This window comes from Zonotrichia leucophrys, chromosome 4A (genome assembly GCF_028769735.1).
Source record: "Zonotrichia leucophrys gambelii isolate GWCS_2022_RI chromosome 4A, RI_Zleu_2.0, whole genome shotgun sequence".
NCBI lineage: Eukaryota > Metazoa > Chordata > Aves > Passeriformes > Passerellidae > Zonotrichia > Zonotrichia leucophrys.
This window is the reverse complement of record NC_088174.1, coordinates 14,640,500-14,659,737: the sequence shown is the minus strand read 5'-3', so window position 1 is coordinate 14,659,737 and position 19,238 is coordinate 14,640,500. Positions and strand designations below refer to the sequence as shown.

The window sequence follows — 19,238 nt, the reverse complement described above, 5'->3', positions numbered from 1 at the left end:
TTTTCTTTTATTATATGAAAAAGTTTTTGAAAAGAAAACAAACTTCTTGCGTTCTGACACTTTCTGGGCTTCACATCATTTTCTTACAATGTGTCTTTCCCTTATATAAATTATAAACCAACATTTGCATAAATAAAAAATGATACTGTCATAGAAAAATAACGTTTTACAAGAAGGTGCAAATGAAGCCTGAAGTCTCTTTGGTTTGAATTTAAAGCAAATATTAAAACAACATCCACTTTTGAGCCCTGATTAAAAATCTCTCATGGCACCTTCGACTTTGATTCCAGGGAGTTCCCATTACAGGAAACTTTGGAAAGGTTTGGATCCTCTGTTGGAATCCTGCTGCTGTTAATGGGGAGTGGATGTGATGGCTGTGGGTCAGTTATCAGTGAAAGGAAAATAATTTGCCCCATTTTTGGTGAAAAGAGGACCTTAAATGGCTTGATGGACACCTGGCTTGAATAAATACCCCCCAAGCACAACCCCATGGTTCAAACCCAAGGCCTGGCTCTAAGCCTTGTCTTTGCACCCAGAAGTGGGAACTGATGGCAGAAAAATAATGTGTGGAACTTCCCTGGCTGTGTGATTTGGGGTGATGGCATTTGCTACGCCCCCAAATGAGGCTTCATTAATTATTTAAATGGGAAATCCTTTGGGGCCACCTTCTGCTGCTCACCCCATGCTCAGCACGGCTGGAGCAGGCTCTGGGCACTCCATGGAGAATCAGTCTCTGCTGAATTGTCTTGTGCTTCAGAAACAGGGAATGTTGTGGCATCCAGTGATTTTTAGGATCAAATTCTTTCTGCACGGCAAGACCCCAGAATCTTTGCTGTTTCTTGCTGACCAGGACGTGGCTGGGTGATGCCATGGGTGACAGAGGGACATGGGTCACCTCTCCCATGGGTCCGTGACCTCCTGCTGCCCTGCTGAGGAATGGAAATGCTCCTATTTCTATTCAGTGCAAATGTGCACCTGAAGTATTAAATCAACACCTTTTTGGTCAGGTTTGGGTATTTTTGAGGGTGGGAGTTGTTTGTTTATTCCAACCCTCACCGAAAGCAGAAGTTTTAGTTGTTGTTCTCAGTGTCCTGAGGGAAAAAACTGTGGCAAAGGCCAAACTGTAATGAACATTGGGAGTGCTGGGAATCAGTATTCCGTGGTGTCCTCCCCAAGCACATCCCTGGAGTGCCTCCTGCCGTGGCTGAGGTGCTGGAGATGGATGCTGTCCTGCAGGTCCTGCCTGGAGAGGCGTCTCCTGAACTCATCCGTGGTGAAGTAGTAGATGATGGGATCCACGCAGGAGTTGAGGCTGGCGAGGCACAAAGCCACGGCATGGAACACCGAGATGGGCACGCAGCCCTCCTGGATCTGCCCCGTTTTCACAAAGAAATCCAGGGGGAAGCTGATGTGGTAAGGTCCAAAGCAGATCAGGAACACCAGGGCGCAGGTGAGGATCATCTTTAAAGCCTTCTTCTTCTCGCCCAGGTCCCGGGAAGCAGAGTGCCTCTCTTTTAGTGACAGGATTGTCTTCCAGGAGCAGTACAGGATGATGAGCAGGGGGGTCACAAACCCCACCAACTCCCCTATGGTCATCAGCGTGATGGAGGTGGGCAGGTCGAGTTTCTTGATGGGAAGATCCACAAAACAGGCGTTTTTATCCTGCTGGTGCTGCATCCTGAGGAGGGGGAAAGGCAGGCAGCCCACGCAGACCACGACCCAGCCCACGATGCTGATGTAGACATCGCAGACACGCCTGCAGTCACTGAATTTGAAGGGGTGCATGAGGAACAGGTACCTCCTCACGCTGATGCACACCAAGAAGTAGATGCTGGCGTACATATTGACGTACTTCAGGTAGAAGCAGAGCATGCAGAGACCTCCCCCGAACTCCCACGTGCCCGTCAGGTAGTAAAAAATCCTCAGGGGCAAGGACAGCACCTGTGACAAGTCAGCAATGGCTAAATTGATCATGAATATCACGGCCCTCTTAGTCTCTTTCATGTAGCCATAGAAGACCCACAAGGCCAGGGTGTTGCCGATGAGCCCGGGGATCAGGATCACCGTGTAGGTGACGGCGTAGTAGGGCTTGAGGTCTGTCTCGCTGCAGTTGGAGCTGCTGTTCATGGTTGTGCTCCGGCTCCGTGCTCAGCCCCGGCATCCTCACGGGTCCATCCCGCCTGTGCTGCAGCCAGGGGGGCTCGGGATCCAAAGGAAATATAAAAATAAATATTTTTTTTGTCACAGCCCTGGAATCTCCGCTCACCGGCTCATCACGGGCAGTTTGGCACGGGGGGAGTTAATTCCAGTGTCCTGCTCATCGGTCAGAGCTCGCTGGGGTCACCTGCGGGGTGGGCAGGAGGGATCCACGCCAGGAAAAGCATCGCTGTGTCCGAGTGGACAATTCCTCACCGGAGCTGTGTGTGTGTCACCTTTTGGGTGGCATTTCAGCCTCTCCTCTCAGCACAGGAGTTCAGCAGCTGATGTGGCCCCGTGGCTGGAAGACAGAAAGGTGCAGTTGGAGTGTGACCGTGTTCACAGGGGTTTTTGGATGAAAAGACGAGGATCTGACTCCATGTTTCAGAAGGCTTGATTTATTATTTTATGATATATATTACATTAAAACTATACAAAAATAATAGAAGAAAGAATTTCATTGGAAGGCTGGCTAAGAATAGAATAGGAAAGAATGATAACAAAGGTTCTGTCTCTGACTCTGTCCGAGCCAGCTGACTGATTGGCCATTAATTACAAACATCCAACATGGGCCAATCACAGATCCACCTGTTGCATTCCACAGCAGCAGATAACTGTTTACATTTTGTTCCTGAGGCCTCTCAGCTTCTCAGGAGGGAAAATCCTAAGGAAAGGATTTTTCATAAAAGATGTCTGCGACAGTTGAAGCATTGCTGGGAGACAGGAGGAACAGAGCAAGAGTTATGGAAAAAGCTGGAGCATCTCTCCAGCAGAAACCTGTGTGCCTTTGGTGGTGATCAGCTCTTGTGCTGCCCAGCAAGGACCATGGCCTGCCCATTGGAGTGCAGAGCCACCAAGGAATAAATAGAAATTGTGTTCATCTCTGCTACAAACCTGAGGGTGTTGTTCCTCCTGTGTCCCAGCACGTGGTCAGTGCTGGACCTGCCTCCCTCCCTGGGGATATTCTCACCTCCCAAAAACTCCTGAGGGGAGCACTCCCCTGGCTTCCCAGGAAAGCCCTCAGAACATTCCTGCCTTCCCCAGCTGCAGGTGCAGAAGGAAATCTGCTCCTGGTGTAACCCACATGCTCATAAACCTTTCCCTCAATGCAGCCACCACCGCTGTGTCATGGTCAGTGGCTTTCACCAAACCAGGGCCAACTTTTAAAAATAGGGTCAGAACCAGGTTCATATTTTAAAAATAGGACATAAACCATCCTTTGCAGAGCTACCTGCATTTGATCCAAGCTGACTTCCTCACAGCTGCTTTTTCTAAGCCTGTCCTTACCCATTGTGCACATCGGGGGCTGTTGGTAACACCAGAGCTGGTACTAAGGAGGCTGGAGGTGGATTTTATTTAAAATTGCAAGCCAAACAAGTGATGTTATCTGAATGTGTGAGACATAAATAACCTCAGCCAGATCTGATAATTCTAGAGGAAATTCAGATCTCTGGCCAAACTGTCTCAGCTTTGCCTTTGGCTTTCACATGAAGAATTATCCTGCAGGTCTAAGTGGAGAAGTTCGCAGGTACCAACCCAGATGCCAAAGGCACATGTACTTAATTTAAAATGTTTTAATGCTTTTAATTTAATTTTTTAAAATTTTAATTTTAAAGGTAAAATGACATTTGCTGCAGTACCTGCTGGGTTTTTTCCAGTACTTAGGTAAAAAATGTGAACACCCATTTAATGATGGCCAACACTTGCTGGTGTGATGATACTGAAACTTTGAAGTAGTTTTGGGTGGAAGCAGAAAATCTGCCATAAAAGGAAACATGCCTATTTTTGCATTTTCTCTCACCAAGGAGACTGAGATATCTTCCTTCCTTCCTTTTAAAGAGGGAGCATCTAACTCCAGCAGTGGGGTAAAATGGCTGGTGAAATGATCCTGTTATGCTCCAGAAGTGACAATTAAAAATATTTTTATTTTAACTGTTTTTCTTATCAATTTAAACCAGCTTGTCTCTCCTCTCCTGTTGGCAGAGGCTCCACTGAAGGAGACTCGATCCAACTCCTTTTCCCCTGGCTGCATTCCCAGGTGGGAAAATCCACTTTAAGTCCATCTCTGGGCCTTGGGACACACAAAGGGAAGAAAAGTGCACCCCCAGCCCTTCCACACGTGCACATCTTATTTTTCCTGCTGCCCCTCAGCTCCTGTCCTTCCCCATCCCCATCACGCAGCAACTTTCCTGCAACTCCATTGCCTGTCCCTCCAGCCTGGCCCTGGGGCAGGGAGGCATTTTCAGGACTTTCTGCCTCTCCCTGTGGCACGAGGGGTCCCCAGGGCCCAGCTGAAGTTGGGGAGCAGCGAGGGGGCTCAGCCAGAGCACCCAGAGGCACCCTCAGGGCTGGGGAGGGGGTGTAAAAACTCAGCAATGTGAGAAACGGCGCTCTGGAAATCCCAAGCAGCAACATCACAGAGTTCAGCCCCGTGTGCTGTGTAAAAAACCAGCACGATGCTAAAAAAATCTCCAGAAAGAGGAAATTTGGGTTTGCATGCTCTGTGCTTGCTTCCCCCTCACTGTGAGGGAGTGGGTGAGAGACTCTCCACAGGCACAGCCTCCTTCTCCCCTTGAACACCTTTTCCCTCTGATTTTTCCATGGGTACCCCCCAAATCAGCCACGTTGGGGCCCTGAATGAAGATTTGTGCCTAATGAGTCAGAGCAGCAGGTAAGAGCTGCAGGCAGCCTAAAATCAGTTTGTTAGAGCTGGGCACATCCTGGGGAAAGCATTTCCCATGTGCTGGAGGACAGCTGGGTGTCCATCTGCTCCATGAGAGCCCCTGCAGGAGCTGGGGGAGCAGCCCCTTGCCCTGCTCACAGCTGGGCTCTGCCCCTCAGCTGAGCCTCATCAGAAATCATCAACCCTCAGCAGAAATCATCAACCCCCAGCAGAAATCATCAACCCTCAGCAGAAATCATCAACCCCCAGCAGTGCTCAGGCTCTTCACCTGAGGCTCCTTAGGGGTGTCCAGTCCTCGTTAGCAAATCCTGGGGGTTTAACCCACAGCGGCTCCCAAACCCAGCTGGGAGGGGAGAGGCTTTGGGAGCAGCTCCTGGCTGAGCTGGGTTTGTGGGTGCTCTCCCTGCTACTGCCTCGTGCCTGGAGCCCTCTCAGAGCTGGGATCACCTCCTGCTCCTGCCCAGAGCCAGGTGATGATGGATCAGCCTGGATGGATCAGCCTGGATGGATCCTCCCCCAAGCCCTGCCCTTGCTGCTGGCCCAGGTGAGCTGGGGGTGCTCAGTCCCCTCGTGTTCAGGTTGGGGATGTGTTTAAGAACACAGAAAACCTGTGTTGGGGGTGACAGGGGCACAGCAGCAGCAGCCTGGTGTCCCCTGCTCACTTACCCTCCTGGAGCAGCTGGGCTGGGCTGTGCCTGGCACCTCTCTTGTGATTTTCCTTCTTCTCCTCCACAACCTAAAATAAAAGCAGAACATGCACAGGGGAAACATCAAATGGAAATTCAGTTTCCTGTGAGAGTGAAGGAGGGTGAGGGTGGCTGAGTCCCTCCAAAGGGGCTCTGTGGGGAGGGCAGAGCTGGCCCAGGGGTGGCCTGGGCTTCTCCCAGCACCCGCTTTGTTCTCTGGCCTGCCTTGGCAGGAAGCAGAATTTACAAGGTATGAACTGAAAATAGAAATGCTGAAACCAGAAACTGGATGTTGTATGGGGTTGGGTTTTTTGTTCTTTTAACAAATGACAGGAGGCCTTCTCTGCCTTGAAGTAGTTTCCTGATAGATATTTGGGATTTATCTCTTTCTCCATCAGAGCAATATTCCCCCTTGCTGTGCTAGCTAAATTCCAAGAATATGAAGAGAAAAAATAAATGCTCTGGTTTAATGCCATGTGAAATACTCTGCTTTTGCCTTTTAATCCTTTGCAAAAGCTCTTGTCCTCCTTTGTTAATATTTATCCTGGTTAAGAAGGGAAAATAACCGGGAGCGGCAGAGCTGTGTGTCAGCCTAATCCCCCACCCTCCTTGTGCTTTCCTGGCACACTCTGATATCCCTGAGAGATGTTTCTGGCACCAAAGTTGTGAATTATCCCCCCAAACCATCAGCACACGGCCCCCAGGGATGCACAGCCATGTCCCTGTGCTGTGATAACCCGGTCCTCTTCCTCCCTGGTTCTTGCAGTCAAATGGAAACTGGCCCATGGAAAATCAGTGTGGAACCAATTGTGAGGAACAGAGCACTTGGGAAAACTCTCGAGACAAAGAGAGAGAGATAACCCCAAGGAAATTGTGGGAATTGGGTCAGTTATCCTTGTGCAGGGGGAATGGGGCTGCGTGGCCTCAAGGGCCCCTTACAGACCAGTCCCATCCCAGGGGTTGCTGGGTTTGCAGAGGCTGAGAATCGCTGGAGTTGGGGTTAATCCTTAAGTTCAGCTGCTCACTCAGTGACAGCAGAAAACACAGCTTGAAACTCCAAGGCTGGGTGCTTTAGCTTCAGCCACCCCCCTGCTCTCACTCGGATGCTCAGAGCATCCCACGGGCACACACAGGAGCTCTTCAATAAATGAAGATTATCTCTTCAATAAATGAACATAGCTGGGCTTTGCATCTCCTCCCTTCTACCTATTTTTTCTGGGACTTACACCAGCTCTGTGGTGAAGACAGGACCCTCCTGGCTGTCCCTGGGCTGTCCCATCCCGGCACAGCCTCACCAAATCTCCAGCACAACAACCAAAAAAAGCCCAACTGGTCCCCCCCAGCGTGACCCGAAGAAAACCAGGACAGAGGAATCCCAGCCCTACCTTGGCTGTCCCGGAGGCTGTCCCGGCGTGTCCCCGCGGGGCTGCCGAGGTCCCCACGGCCGGTCCCTCCCTCGCAGCGCAAAGCAAAAGCGCAACTGGCGGGGAGCGGCTGCGCCCTGGGGAGCGGCGCGGCCACGGCGGGGCCCCGCTCCGGGCTGTGCCTGCCCCGGGGGCTCCGGGCATCGCCCGCGGTCCTCTCCTGTCCTTCTGCTGCTGTCCTCTCCTCCCGTGCTTTCCACAGGTTGGGTTGCGATTGGGTGTTTGGATGTCGCTGCGGGTGTGCATTCGGGCTGTCGCTGCGGGTGGTGTCAACCCAACCCAGCCGGGCTGTGATCCTGCTGCCGGGGTGGGGTCAGAGCCCCAACCCAGCTCCTGGGGACAGGGACCCGCTGCCAGGGATGGGTCAGAGCCCTAACCCAGCTCCTGGGGACAGGGACCCGCTGCCAGGGATGGGTCAGAGCCCTAACCCAGCTCCTGGGGACAGAAATCTGCTGGCTGAGCCCCTCTGGGACAGGCATGGAGCTGAGGCTGAGGGAATAAGGATTCATCCATAATTTTCCTTCCCCAGGGCAAGGCTCCTTCCCTCTCACCTGGTTTTTGCACCCCTGTGCTGCAGTCCCTGCTCCCAGGGATTTGGGGGGGGGGGGGATTTAGGGTCCCCCCGAAGCTGATCCTGGGGGCATTTGGGCTCCCCAAAAGCAGCGAGATCTCGGCGGTCATTATTAAGATGGACAAACAGTGTGAGAGCCCAGGGCTCTTCTTTCCCAAACGTGCCACGAAGCGGTGTCACCTACGGCCACATTCCCGTGCCACCGCTGTCCCCGGCCATCGGCAGAGGGCAGAGCTGGCTGCGCTGTGAGTTTGAGCAGCGGCACTTCCCTGCTGATCCAGCGGAGGACTCCAGCCCAAGGAACATCAGCGAGAATTCTTGCTAAGGGAGCAATGATTCGGTTGGTTAATTTGAAAAAGTGACTTTGCAAATTATTTCCTGAGAAGTTCTGCAGAGATTTGCGACTTTTTAATTTGCATTTATTCATTTTTCTTACACATCTTCCCAGGAGAACAGCATACATGCATATATATATATATATAATATTACACCTGCTCATTTAAAGCGTTGTTGTTTTACTCATATCACAATTCCAGCTTAGGGTTTGTAGCTCTCTACACTCCTTTTTATGGTGGTTTACAGGACATTAATGGTTTTTACAGCCTCGCAGGGCACACAGTTTGTCACCCTGTGGTGACAAACACCCTCTCCAAGGCTCTATAGACCACATCTCCCAAAAATGCAGCTGTGGGCCTGTTCCAGCAGCTGATGCTCCTGCTGGTAAAAGCTTCCAACTTTATTCTGAAGCTGCTGATGGCTTGATGTGTTTTAATTAATGTGGGAGGCAGAGTTTTCAGCACTGAGGGATCTTCTCTGCAGAGCTGTGCCTGTGGTGCAGGGCTGGTTTTGGACTGGTGGTTTTGGGCTGGCAGCAGTGAGGGTTGGGGTTTAGTGCTGAAGGGAGGTTCTGTGATGCTGGGGTCTCACTGAGCCCTCAGAGGAGGATGCTGCCCCAACTCACATCAGTCCTGGGATGTTTCCCTAATTTCAGCAGGATCTGGGATGTGAAACCTTCCCAGCACCTCCCACCTCTGCCGTGCTCTCATTCATTTCCTCTCCCTCTCCCCCAAACTGTGTGATGTGACACCTGGGGTCCCCAGGCTCCCCACCAGCATTCCCCTGTGTGACCCTGGCACTCCTGCCTCCCACAAGGATTGAGGGGATGGTTTGGAGGTGACTTTAATGGACAATAAAATTGAGGCCAGTCCCAGGAATCACCAATCCCTTGTGGCTGAGCAGCACCTGGGCTTGGGGATGGGCTCCTTTGCTTTTCCCACTGCAGCAGGTGATGGATTCTCTGCTTCACTGCCATTTCCAGTGTCAGCCTGGTTATGGAAGGCAGAGCCTGAGCTTGGGGCAGGCAGTGGATGTAGGGTACTGAGGGAGGTTTTGTCTCAAAACAACAAACACTGAGGGAGGTTTTATTTCAAAACCACCTTGCAGGGCACCCCAAATCCTGTTTTGCTGGTGCCATGCTGTGTGCATTGCCACCAGCATCCATCCCATTTCCCATCACTCCAGGAGCCTTCCTGGGCTGTGGGGTGGAATTGAGGGTGCCTTTCCCAGCAGGCAAGTGCCAGGCTCTGAGTTCTGCTGTCCCCAGGGAAAACCCTGGCTGGACCTTCCAATCCTGCTGCAGTTGAGGCCAACAAAAATCAGGAGGTCTCGGAGCTGGGCATCAAATCACAAAGTAATTATTTTACAGCATAAAGTAAAAATTTAAAATTGTATTTTTCTCTTGTATTGATTATATAGTTTTTCCTTTGCTTACATTTGTATCTTACAAGAATTGGAAGTTCTCAGTTCATCTCAGCTTGTGCTTCACGACCTTGCAGGAGCTCCTCAGAGAGAACCAGCTGAGGTCTTTCTGATCTGCACTGCCTGTCTTTAATAGCAATAATCCCTGGGAAGAGGTTGTCTGCCTACTCTGCACACGGCTGGGGCTGTCCCAGGGGAAAGGAGCGTGTCTGGAAAGGGGGAACAGGCACAGCTCCATGGATGCAGCTCCCAGCATCAGCAGGGCTCACGTGGAGCCAGGGATGCAGCCGTGCTGCTGACACCAGGCCGAGGGCTAAAACTGCTGGGTTTCCCTGCCCTGTGTGCCTGCAGCAGGGAATTCTCTTGAAAAACCAAAAATTCCCTGCAAGAGGAGCAGGGCCGGGCGATGGCGTGGCAGAGCCTGCCGGGAAGGATAAAGGATGTGCTGGCTGTGCTGGGATGAGGCTTTGGCTGCTCCCTGGAATGCTGAGCGCCCTCCCAGTGCTGAGTGCTGCCATGGCATCCACGCAGAATTCCCAAACCCTCTCCCCGTGCTCTGAACAGGACCATGGAGCATGGCAGGGGTGATGGACACACCTGGGGCTGTCACACGGGGCTGTCCCACCACACCCCAAACTTGGGCTTTGCAGGGTGTTGCTGGCTGAGAACACGAATCAAAAATTGGATTTGGCTCTGATGAAATCACGGCTGTCTGTAAAACAGTTCCCTGGCTTGGAGAACCACTCCCTGTCTCGCCTGGGTTTGAAGCAGCAAAATTCTCCTTGAGTGTGTTGGGTTTGTGCTGAGGGTTGGAGCTGTTGGTGTTTGTTCCCTTGCCAGGGACTGCACTTCCCCTCTCCAGCACGAGGTGGGTGGGTGGAGAAGCTGCCCCTTGCCAGCAGTGGTGCCAAAAGTCAGAGGAGGCTCCATTGTGAGGGCTCCACAGAGGCTGAGTGGTTTTCCAGAGGCAAAGTCACTTTGGGGCTGGACTGGGAGCATGTGGTCATGGAGGGAGGATAAAGGTATTTTTAGCCAGGAGAAAAGCAGCTCCTCTCCCTCCCTGTGGGGCCCTAAAAAGTGCTGTGCAAGGGACAGCTTGGATACTCCCAAGTACTGCATAATTGTAGGGATATGTAAGTGTAGCTTTTGATGGGATTTTGGGAAAAAAATCGTCCCTGTGAGAGTGGGGAGGTGCTGGCACAGGTTGCTCAGAGCAGCTGTGACTGCCCCTGGATCCCTAAAAGTGTCCATGGCCAGGCTGGATGAGATTTGGAGCACGCTGGGCTAGTGGGAGCTGTCCCTGCCCATGGCAGAGGTGGGATGAGCTTTAAGGTTCCTCCCAACCCAAACCATTCCATGATGAACCTACAGCTGTTAAAGCAGCAGCCTGGCAGGCACTGGAAGAGCAAGAAGCACCAGTTTGTACTGGAAAAGGATGTTCCTTCAGGGACTGATTCACAGAAAACCCAGCAAAATCCTTGCTACCCAGGGTGTCCCACCCTGCAAGGGATTTTTCTGCTGCTTGAGGGAGGGTTTGCTCTTGAGTCTCCATGTGACATTAGGGAGAGTTTTGGGTTTGTTCTTTCCTGTTCTCTGTTTGGAAGGGGCAAGCTGTGTTGCAGAAATGTCAGAAAGGCAATCTGAAAACAAACTGGCAAAGACCCAGTGGGAACTGGAGCTCCTGGGAAAGCTGGAGCTGCTGCTGCCAGTAAAGTTGGAGCCACAATCCAGGATTTGCTGTTGCTCATGGGGGCTTATAAATAACCTGTCTATGGTCATTCAGGGCCACCTGGATGTCCAGCCCAGCTCCTCAGGGTTGTGCCATTCCCAAAACACCCGGGAAAAGCCACAGTGCTGGTGAAGATCCTGCTGGTGTGGCTTGTCCTGTCTGCGGGAGCTGCCCTGAGCCAGTCCCGGCATCGGTGAGGTTTTATTGGATTTCCTGTTTTGCCTCCACACTCTGCTGGGTTTGGGCCATCTGAAACAGCATTTTCCAGCCCTGAAAGCTCTTTTTTTTTTCCCCCCAAGCAAACAAGGAAAACATGGCCTTTTGTTATTTATGTTTTTTGTGAGAGGAGGAGGAGATTTGGGACAGAATGAGCCCCAGGGCACTGGCTTTTCTGCCTGCTCCTGGAATTTTCTGCCTATCTCTGGCACACTTTAGGTACCAAAGCAAATTCCTCCAGTTTGTCTGGATCTCCCACCTGGTCTCCCCCATCCAGCCTCAGCACCCATTCTGTGTTTCCCAGAAACGCTGCAGGGGGTGGAAATGTGCATCCAATCATGGGAAAAGCTGTTTTCTATCAATCCCTCCCTTCCTACGTTTACTTAAAAAATTCCCTGAGGGTTTTCAGGGAGGAGGAGACCTCAGAACCCCTGCATTGGCCACTTTTCAAGGTTTCTCTGAGTCCCAGACTTGGGTGTCCCCCCCAAATTATGTCACTGCTCTGAGAGGAGATGTGGCACTTAAAACAATACTCCTGAAGCTTGAATACACATTGGGATCATTTTAATTCCTCAGAGTTTGAAGCTTTCAGGGCATACTGGAGTCAGTTTTGTAAATTTTCTCAGTACCCACTGAAGGTTGGGATGGGTTTTGGTGGTCAAAGCAAAACTGAAACTTTGGATAACATCTTCATGTGCAACCACACACGTCAGCAACATGACAAACAACACAAGACTCCCAAGAACAACACAAGAGACACCAATGACAAGTCCCTGTTTTTGCAGCTCACACCAGAGCTCTGAGTTCATGTGCCCTGGGAGGTGTCACATCTCCCTCTTTGCTTTTGGCATATCTATCATAATTTGTCTTCCAGATATTGATCCCCATAATCAGCCAAGCACCTGCAGCTCCCAGGAGCCAGGTGGATCCTTTTGCTCAGCTCTGGGTGCCTTTTCCAGCAGCGTGAGCTGAGCCTAGTTTGTTGAGCCCTCTCTTATAACACTGATGTGACATAGGTTAATACTCTGCTTGGTTACAGTCTTTCGGTCCAGATTAGGCTGCATTGGACCCAAGTGATGGATTTTCATAGTGGAAAAGGTTCAGTTTATGTGGAGATGATGAACTGTCCTGATCCAGAACCCAGTGTGAGCGTGGTGGATGCTCCAGGTGATGGTGGCTGTAGGTACCCAGGATCAGGGCTGAAATGCCCAGAGCTGTGCCAAGGCTGAGCCTCTCACTCATAGCTCAGGGTTCAGAAGGATTCCCGAAATGGCAAATCTGCAGAAGCACTGAAACACCCGAAATGAGGCACCTGAACCCACTGCAGTCCAGCCATTGGCATCAACAATGGCTTTTGAGGGGATGGAAGCCAACAGTCCCCAGCAGCAACAGCACAACCAGCAGATCTTTTGGCACCGTAACGTCCTCGTGGATCAGGTCCTTCCACCTGTGTCACACAGGGACAATTCCAGACGGATTTGGAGAGCAGAGCAGTCCTCCCTGCAGCTCTGAGAAGCCCCTGCATGGACAGGGCTCTCACGAGATGGACTCCAGCAGCAGCTCATCAGGGGGCACAGTGGGGATGTCCATGCTGTTTATCTGGCCAAAGAACTTGGGAAGAGACCAGAACTTGAGGCGGGGGAGATTCCTCTTCCTGACGCGGATGTCGTGGGCGGTGTCGGTGCCGGAGGCGCTGCTGCGGCGGGGTGGGAGCCGCGTCCTCAGGGCCACGCAGCCGTGGCGCAGCAGCTGCGCCTGGAACTCGGAGGTCATGAAGTAGTAGAGGACGGGGTCCAGGCAGCAGTTGAGGCTGGCCAGGCACAGGGAGATGGGGTGGAAGCGCAGCGTGCTCCGGTGCAGGGCGCAGTCCCGGATGACGTTCTCGATCACCATCATGAAGAAGGGGAAGTTGATGTGGTAGGGGGTGAAGCAGATGAAGAAGACGGCGGCGCACATGAGGACCATCCTCAGGGCCTTCCGCTTCTCTCCAGCGTCCTGCAGCGCCGTGGGGCCCTCCCGCAGGGAATGCCACATCCTCCACGTGCACCAGGCGATGGTGCCGAAGGGGATGACGAAGCCGAACAGCTCCGCCACCGTCACCAGCGCGATGGCGGCCCCGGGGCTGAGCTGCTTCACGCCCAGGTCCGAGAAGCAGCTGTTGATGGAGTTGGACAGGGCTGGGCTCCTGACGATGATGAGGGGCAGGCAGGCAGCCCCCACCAAGAGCCAGACCAGGGCGCTGATGGCCACGTCGTAGCGGCGCTTCCAGCCCTTGGCTCGGAAGGGGTGCAGCAGGAACAGGTACCGCTGGATGCTGATGCAGCTGAGGAAGCAGATGCTGGCGTACATGTTGAGGTACTTCAGGTAGAAGCACACCTGGCACAGGAAGCTCCCGAAGGGCCAGGTGTGGTTGATGTAGTAGTAGGTGCGCAGGGGCAGTGAGAGGACGTGGGCCAGGTCAGCCACGGCCAGGTTGATCATGAAGATGACGGCTTTGCTCTTCCTGCTGAGGAACCGGCACAGGACCCACAGGGCAGCGCTGTTGGCCAGGAGCCCCGGGATGAAGATGAGGGTGTAGGTGGTGGCATAGAGGGTGGACTGGAAGGACATCTGGGGGTCAGAACAGTTCCTGGAGGACACGTTGCTCTCCATCCTGGCTGGGTCTCTTCACTCATGGGGCAGTCACAGCAGGGAAAGGGGTCCTGGAGTGGGTAAAAAGATGCTGTAAAGCCAAAATCTCTCCATGGAGTAAGAGTGCTTTAGGATAGAAGAGTCAGTTGTGTGCAAGTCAGTGTGTGTGGGCAAGGGTGACCCCACTCCCAGGGAGGGATTCCAGGCATCCTCCACCCTCTCCCTGCAGAGGTGCTCTGCGGGATCTCGTGAGATGCCCCAATTACAGTGAATACCCTGAGCTCTGTAACATCCATCTCTTGATTGCCAGAGAGCTTCTGCAGCTCCTAGGGTTTTCCAGAACCACTTTTATTTTATCAAGTTTCCCATCACACTCTGTCAAATTGGTGCTCTACATCCACAAACAATTTCAGCTGGACTGTAAATAAATAGGGATTTGAAATGGATTTAGGCACTGTCTTTGCAGATCCATGCAGGGATCTAATGTGAATCGGCAGCAAAGGCAATAATTAACATCCCCAGGCAGCTGAGGCCAGGGGAGAGCTGCAGACAGATCCATCAGCTCTGGCTCCAGAGTTAAGGGTAGATTTATAAGTTAATAACTGGCCGAACACACGCCAGTTGCTCTGCTGGCCCTGCTAACTCAATTCCAGCACTCCCAGCACATTGTGCAGACATCGTGCTGGAGCAGCAGGAATTATCCTTCAGCAACTGCTCAGGACATGCAGGGAGATAAATACAACTCCTTTCTAGTTAAAGTAGAAATTCTTCTCCTCCATTTACCCATCCCAGCTCACCCAGCGCTGAGGGGATTTATTAGCGGGTCATGGGGAGTTCAGGTGTTCCTGCTGCTCTCTGGAGAGGTGATGGATTTTGCTGTTCATGAGCAGATCCCATGGGAAAGAATCTATTCTTTTGGGAAGAGGGGATTTGGCAGCAGCAGGATACAAACCCAGGGGCTGCAGCATCATCCGGAACAAACAGGGGGATTTTCCCCCTTGGAAATGGAACCCGTGAGAGGTGGGTAGCCTGCCCTGCCCTTCCCTGCCTGGAGCTGGGGCTGGCAGAGCCCTCAGCACCTCCTGTCACTGTCACCCAGCCCCTCATCAGCACTAATTAATTAAGAAGCAGCCACAGTGTTGTTTCCCAGAGCCTGGTGTTTGTCACAGGGATGGATTTCCAGGAGCGAATCCATCCCAATGCTTCAAAGTACAGGATGAAGTCTCCTCCATCCTGCTCTTCCTCACCTGGGCAGCTCTTTGGTGGGGTTACCATGTTTTCAGGATCAGGAGGAAATCATAATTTTAGATATTTTGTATTTTTATGTGCAGATAAATATCTAAAAAACAGCCCTGGCCTCTCGGCTGGCTGCCCCCAGCCTCACCTCTGATGTCAGCAGGGTCAGTGCTCCCACCCTGCTTTCCAAACTGAGCCTTTCCCAAACTGCCTTCCTGCTTTTCCTTGTTTTTCCAGTGGAACTGGGGCTGCTGAGTGAGGGCACCTCTCAGTTGCCGACTGTGCCAGAGGTTTGTGATTGCTCCACTGAGCTGGGAAAGGCAGGGGAGAGTGGGCATATGTGCTGAGGGAATACTGGGAAACAGCTCCTTGGTCCCTGCAGGATCTCTGTGCCCCTCACCTGCCCAAAAACCCATCAGGGACTTGTGCCCTTGGCACTCAGTCTGTTTAAGCCAGGCAAAGGGGTGGCAGGATTTGTCTTCATGCCCCTGCAGAAAATAGAGAGGGCAAACTGCCAGGGAGCGTGGGGGATGCAGCTGTTCCCAGCTCCTGGCACAGCTGCCCAGGGACAGAGGTGGCACCTGGTGTGGGCTCATGGAAGGAATCACAGAGCCCCCGGTGTCCCTGCCACACAGCTCAGCCCAAATCCTGCACCCCTTCCATGGGGAGCCTCCCTGCTGCTTTTCTCCCCGTTTTTGACTTTTCCTGGGAGGACAGGAGCGCCTGTTCCTGGTGGGAGGGTGGGGTGGCACTGCTGGTACCCCACACAGCTTTGGAGGGCACTGGCAGGAAAGCAGCAGAGATCTCCACCCTGGGCGGGGGTCAGGCCAGGCTTGTTCACCACAACAATTCCTGGGAAGGTGGAGTTGTACATTTTTTATTGTTTTCCAGTTTTCCCTTTGCCCCACATCCCTCCAGCTTCCCCCTGCCTTGCTGGGGGTGTCAGGACACAGATGCTCCTCTGGGCTCTGTCTGGGGTTTGGTTCAGTGCCTTAATAAATCTTCTGTAAAATATTCCTGCCGTTCTTTGATTATTTTCCCATTTCATCCATGCATGGATTTAAACACAGGCAGGAGCAGGGAGTGTTTTTTTTTGGCAAAGCTGAGTTTTAATCAGCTGAAATTCCACGAGGGAGCCCAATATCAGTGCCCGAGGAGCCAGAGCACTGACTGTGGATGCAGCCCCGCCATTCATTAAACATCAAATAACTGCAATTAATTAGGAGGCCAAGGCAGCTCTTAGAGCACCCGGGGCTGATTTTTGGAGCGTTCCTGGAGGCGAATGTGGCTGGAAACCGCCCGGCTCCTGTGAATCAGCCCGGGCCCCACCCAGCCCCACACCACCGGGGTGTTCCTGCATTTGCAGCTCCCGATCCATTGGCAAACTCGCCCTCATCTTTTCCATGGGCTGCTCGGACGAGCCAGGCTAAAGCTGAACTGCAGGCATGGCTGGGGAGAGCCCTCCGAGCTGGGGGATGGGGGCAGAGCTGCCTCCCTTCAGCGCTGGGATGCTGGAGGGAAAAGCAGGCTTGGGAAAAAAAAAAGTTTAAAAATAATAATAAATCCACTTATGGCTTAAAATGCGGTCTTGGTTTAAGTAGTGGAGTTTTCTGGCTCTGGGGTTGTAAGCAATAATTTTGTTTGTTTAATCTAGGCACTAATAGGAAATGCGTAAATAGAGCTGGTCGCTGATGGCAGCCTCTGTCAGTAAGGACAAAATTGAGGTTTTTTTGGCTAAAACAGCCTTTCCCCATGTCCTCCCCCACACCACAGCCTGTCCCAGGCACCGACTCCCTTCACCCACCCTCGGAGACCAATTTGTGGGCACAGCAGAAGCGGCTGAGAATGTTGCACCAGCTCCTGCCCGATAACCATCTCTTGAAGAACTACAGAGAAATGATAAAGTTGCTAAAACTGCGCCACTTTCAGCCTTCTGAAGCAAAGAGCAGAAACGCCACTCACCTTGCAGCGCTTCCCATGCTCCGGGGGGGTCATAGCCGTGCTAGGGAGCAGGAGCAGCCAGCGTCCTGCTTTTATTTCCCACTGCTTCTCTCAGCAATCCCAGCGCCTCCTCGTTCCACTTCCACATGGTTTCGGAGCGCTGGAATCTTGCCGGCATCTGCAGCCCGGTCCGGTGGCTGTAGAACAGGAAATCCTGTATTTTGTTTCTCTTCTCCACACCAAATGTGTGCAGCTAATGACGTTAAAGCCGCTGGGAAAGCGATGACGTCGTTTGGTGACAGTGCCCTGGGATGGACACCTCGGATTTGTGTCCCCGCTGGGCACAGGGGCTGTGGGAGGGGATGGTGCCCTTCCCTCCGGCTGCTCCTGCTCCTCTCCACGGTCACTTTGCCCGGGAAGAGCTGTAAAATACAGGAGCAGCCTCCCAATAAGTGCTCGCTGAAGGAAAACCGAGCGCTCTGCCAGTGTGAGTTACTGGAAGGGAGTAATTTTCCCTCATTTTCTTGGAAGCTTGGTTAGCCTCAGACTATCAAGGCTGCAGGCTAAAGCTGGAGGGTTTGGGCTTTATTCCTGACATAATGTGATGGTTTAAGGTGGAGATTTCCCCCAAAATACTGTTGTTTAAAAAACCCATAACATGCATCATTCCCAACCTTATTCTTTAATTCCTTTAATTCCCTTCCTATATATATATGCACATATAGAGAGTTTTTAGCTGTTTTTCTGCCTGCTGAGCATGACTTCCTTTCAGCAGGGCTGAAGAAGTGGTGTAACTTCATGGTGTGACTTCTGAGCTGCCTCTTTTCCAGCTGAGCAGTTTTACTTGATATCCAGAGTCACAGCTCGTGGCCCAGGGCTTGTACAGATAATTTGGCTGTTGGCAACTTTCCCTTCCTGGAGGTAACATAAAAATAGAAATATTCCTACCCTATTTTTTGTAAATGGTTCTGTAACCTCACAAAATTAATGTGAACAGAACTGTGGAAGAGAAATGAAAGGAGGAAGATCTTATAAAATTGTTAGCAGCTCAGGGGTTGGGGTTAGGAGTGCACCAGAGCTGTGGCACCCACTCAGCTGCCAGGTCTCCTTGTGCCCAGAAATCACAGAATCTGAGAGTGATTTGGATTGGGGACCTTAAAGACCCTCTGATTCCAACACCCCTGCCATGGGCAGGGACACCTCCCACTATCCCAGGATGTTTCAAGCCTGTCCAGCCTTGGACACTTCCAGGGATGGGGCAGCCCCAGCTTCTCTGGGCACCCTAAATCCCCATGGTTCATATCTCAGAGGATTTGGGAGATGCAAGAGCTGTTTGTCATTCCCAGTTTTCTTCCTGTGCATCTCTTCCAGCAGCTGGTGCTGATCTTGGGAAGAAGGAGCAGCCCTCGTGTGTTTGTGGAGCGTTCAGAGAGCACAGAAGGGAGGCTGGCACTGTGCCCTGTCCTCTCCAGAGGGCAGAGGTTAATCCCAAAGTGAAGGGGCTGTTTTATCAGGATATCCTGCTTGGGACATCCTATTTCTGTGTCTGCAGCAGCATATCCAGCCATCCCTGAGCCCTATTTTTAGGCGTTTGTTTCCAGCTGTGCTGCTGGGGAGGGAGAGATCAGTGGATGTCAGACCCAAGCGAGGGCTTTGTTACCAAGCTGAGCCCTTCCTCTTCTCCTTAGCTTTTTGGAGAACTTTTGCAGAAGATCACAACATTCCTGGCCATGAAAAACTGAGAGATTGACAAACCTCAGTCTTCATCCTTCAACACACGTGGATCAACCTCTCCATTCTTCTTTCAAATTGAACATGTTTTTGTTTAGCATTTCTGTTTCTCTGGCTCGTCCCCAACGTGCCTTTCACACTTGGCAACGTTCTGCTTTCAAAGGCAGAAGACACAAAGGAACTTTTAAAATAACTTTTTTAATAACTGTGAGACTTTATCTAAGACCTCCAGATAAAGGTCTCTTCTCCTGCAGCCTGGTATCCTGTGGGCAGGGGGCCAAATGCAGATGATCAGCAGCTCTCAAGCGCTCAGCATTGAGAATATCTGACAGGATGCACCTGAAGGATGTATGAAAAGCAGGGGGAGGAGGAGGTTTGTTCACACAAAGCAGCTTCACCCTTGTGCAGGGAGCTGAGCAGGGCTGGGTGAGCCCCC

General features: G+C 52.0%; 2 protein-coding genes across 3 annotated transcripts; both read right to left on the bottom strand.

Annotated features, from left to right (window-relative positions):
- GPR174 (G protein-coupled receptor 174) lies at window positions 1-6,997 on the bottom strand. Of its 2 annotated transcripts, XM_064712842.1 has the most exons (3): window positions 6,951-6,997; window positions 5,546-5,615; window positions 1-2,497 (listed from the first exon to the last, which is right to left on the bottom strand). In XM_064712842.1, the coding sequence occupies exon 3, from the start codon at window positions 2,125-2,127 to the stop codon at window positions 1,150-1,152; it is 978 nt and encodes a 325-aa protein (XP_064568912.1). In that variant the 5' UTR covers window positions 2,128-2,497; window positions 5,546-5,615; window positions 6,951-6,997; the 3' UTR covers window positions 1-1,149. The 2 variants fall into 2 exon arrangements, with proteins under 2 accessions (XP_064568912.1, XP_064568913.1); XM_064712843.1 differs by lacking the exon at window positions 6,951-6,997 and having other exon boundaries at window positions 5,546-5,639.
- Window positions 6,998-11,810: 4,813 nt separating this feature from the next.
- On the bottom strand, window positions 11,811-17,326 carry LOC135447759 (putative P2Y purinoceptor 10). Its single transcript, XM_064712841.1, has 2 exons — window positions 17,093-17,326; window positions 11,811-13,965 (listed from the first exon to the last, which is right to left on the bottom strand). Exon 2 carries the CDS (start codon window positions 13,913-13,915, stop codon window positions 12,800-12,802), a length of 1,116 nt encoding a protein of 371 aa, XP_064568911.1. The 5' UTR covers window positions 13,916-13,965; window positions 17,093-17,326; the 3' UTR covers window positions 11,811-12,799.
- Between the last annotated feature and the right edge of the window lie 1,912 nt (window positions 17,327-19,238).

Coding starts and splice junctions, on each gene's coding strand:
- GPR174 (XM_064712842.1), bottom strand. CDS start 2,127: ATGAACAGCAGCTCCAACTGCAGCGAGACAGACCTCAAGCCCTACTAC.
- LOC135447759 (XM_064712841.1), bottom strand. CDS start 13,915: ATGGAGAGCAACGTGTCCTCCAGGAACTGTTCTGACCCCCAGATGTCC.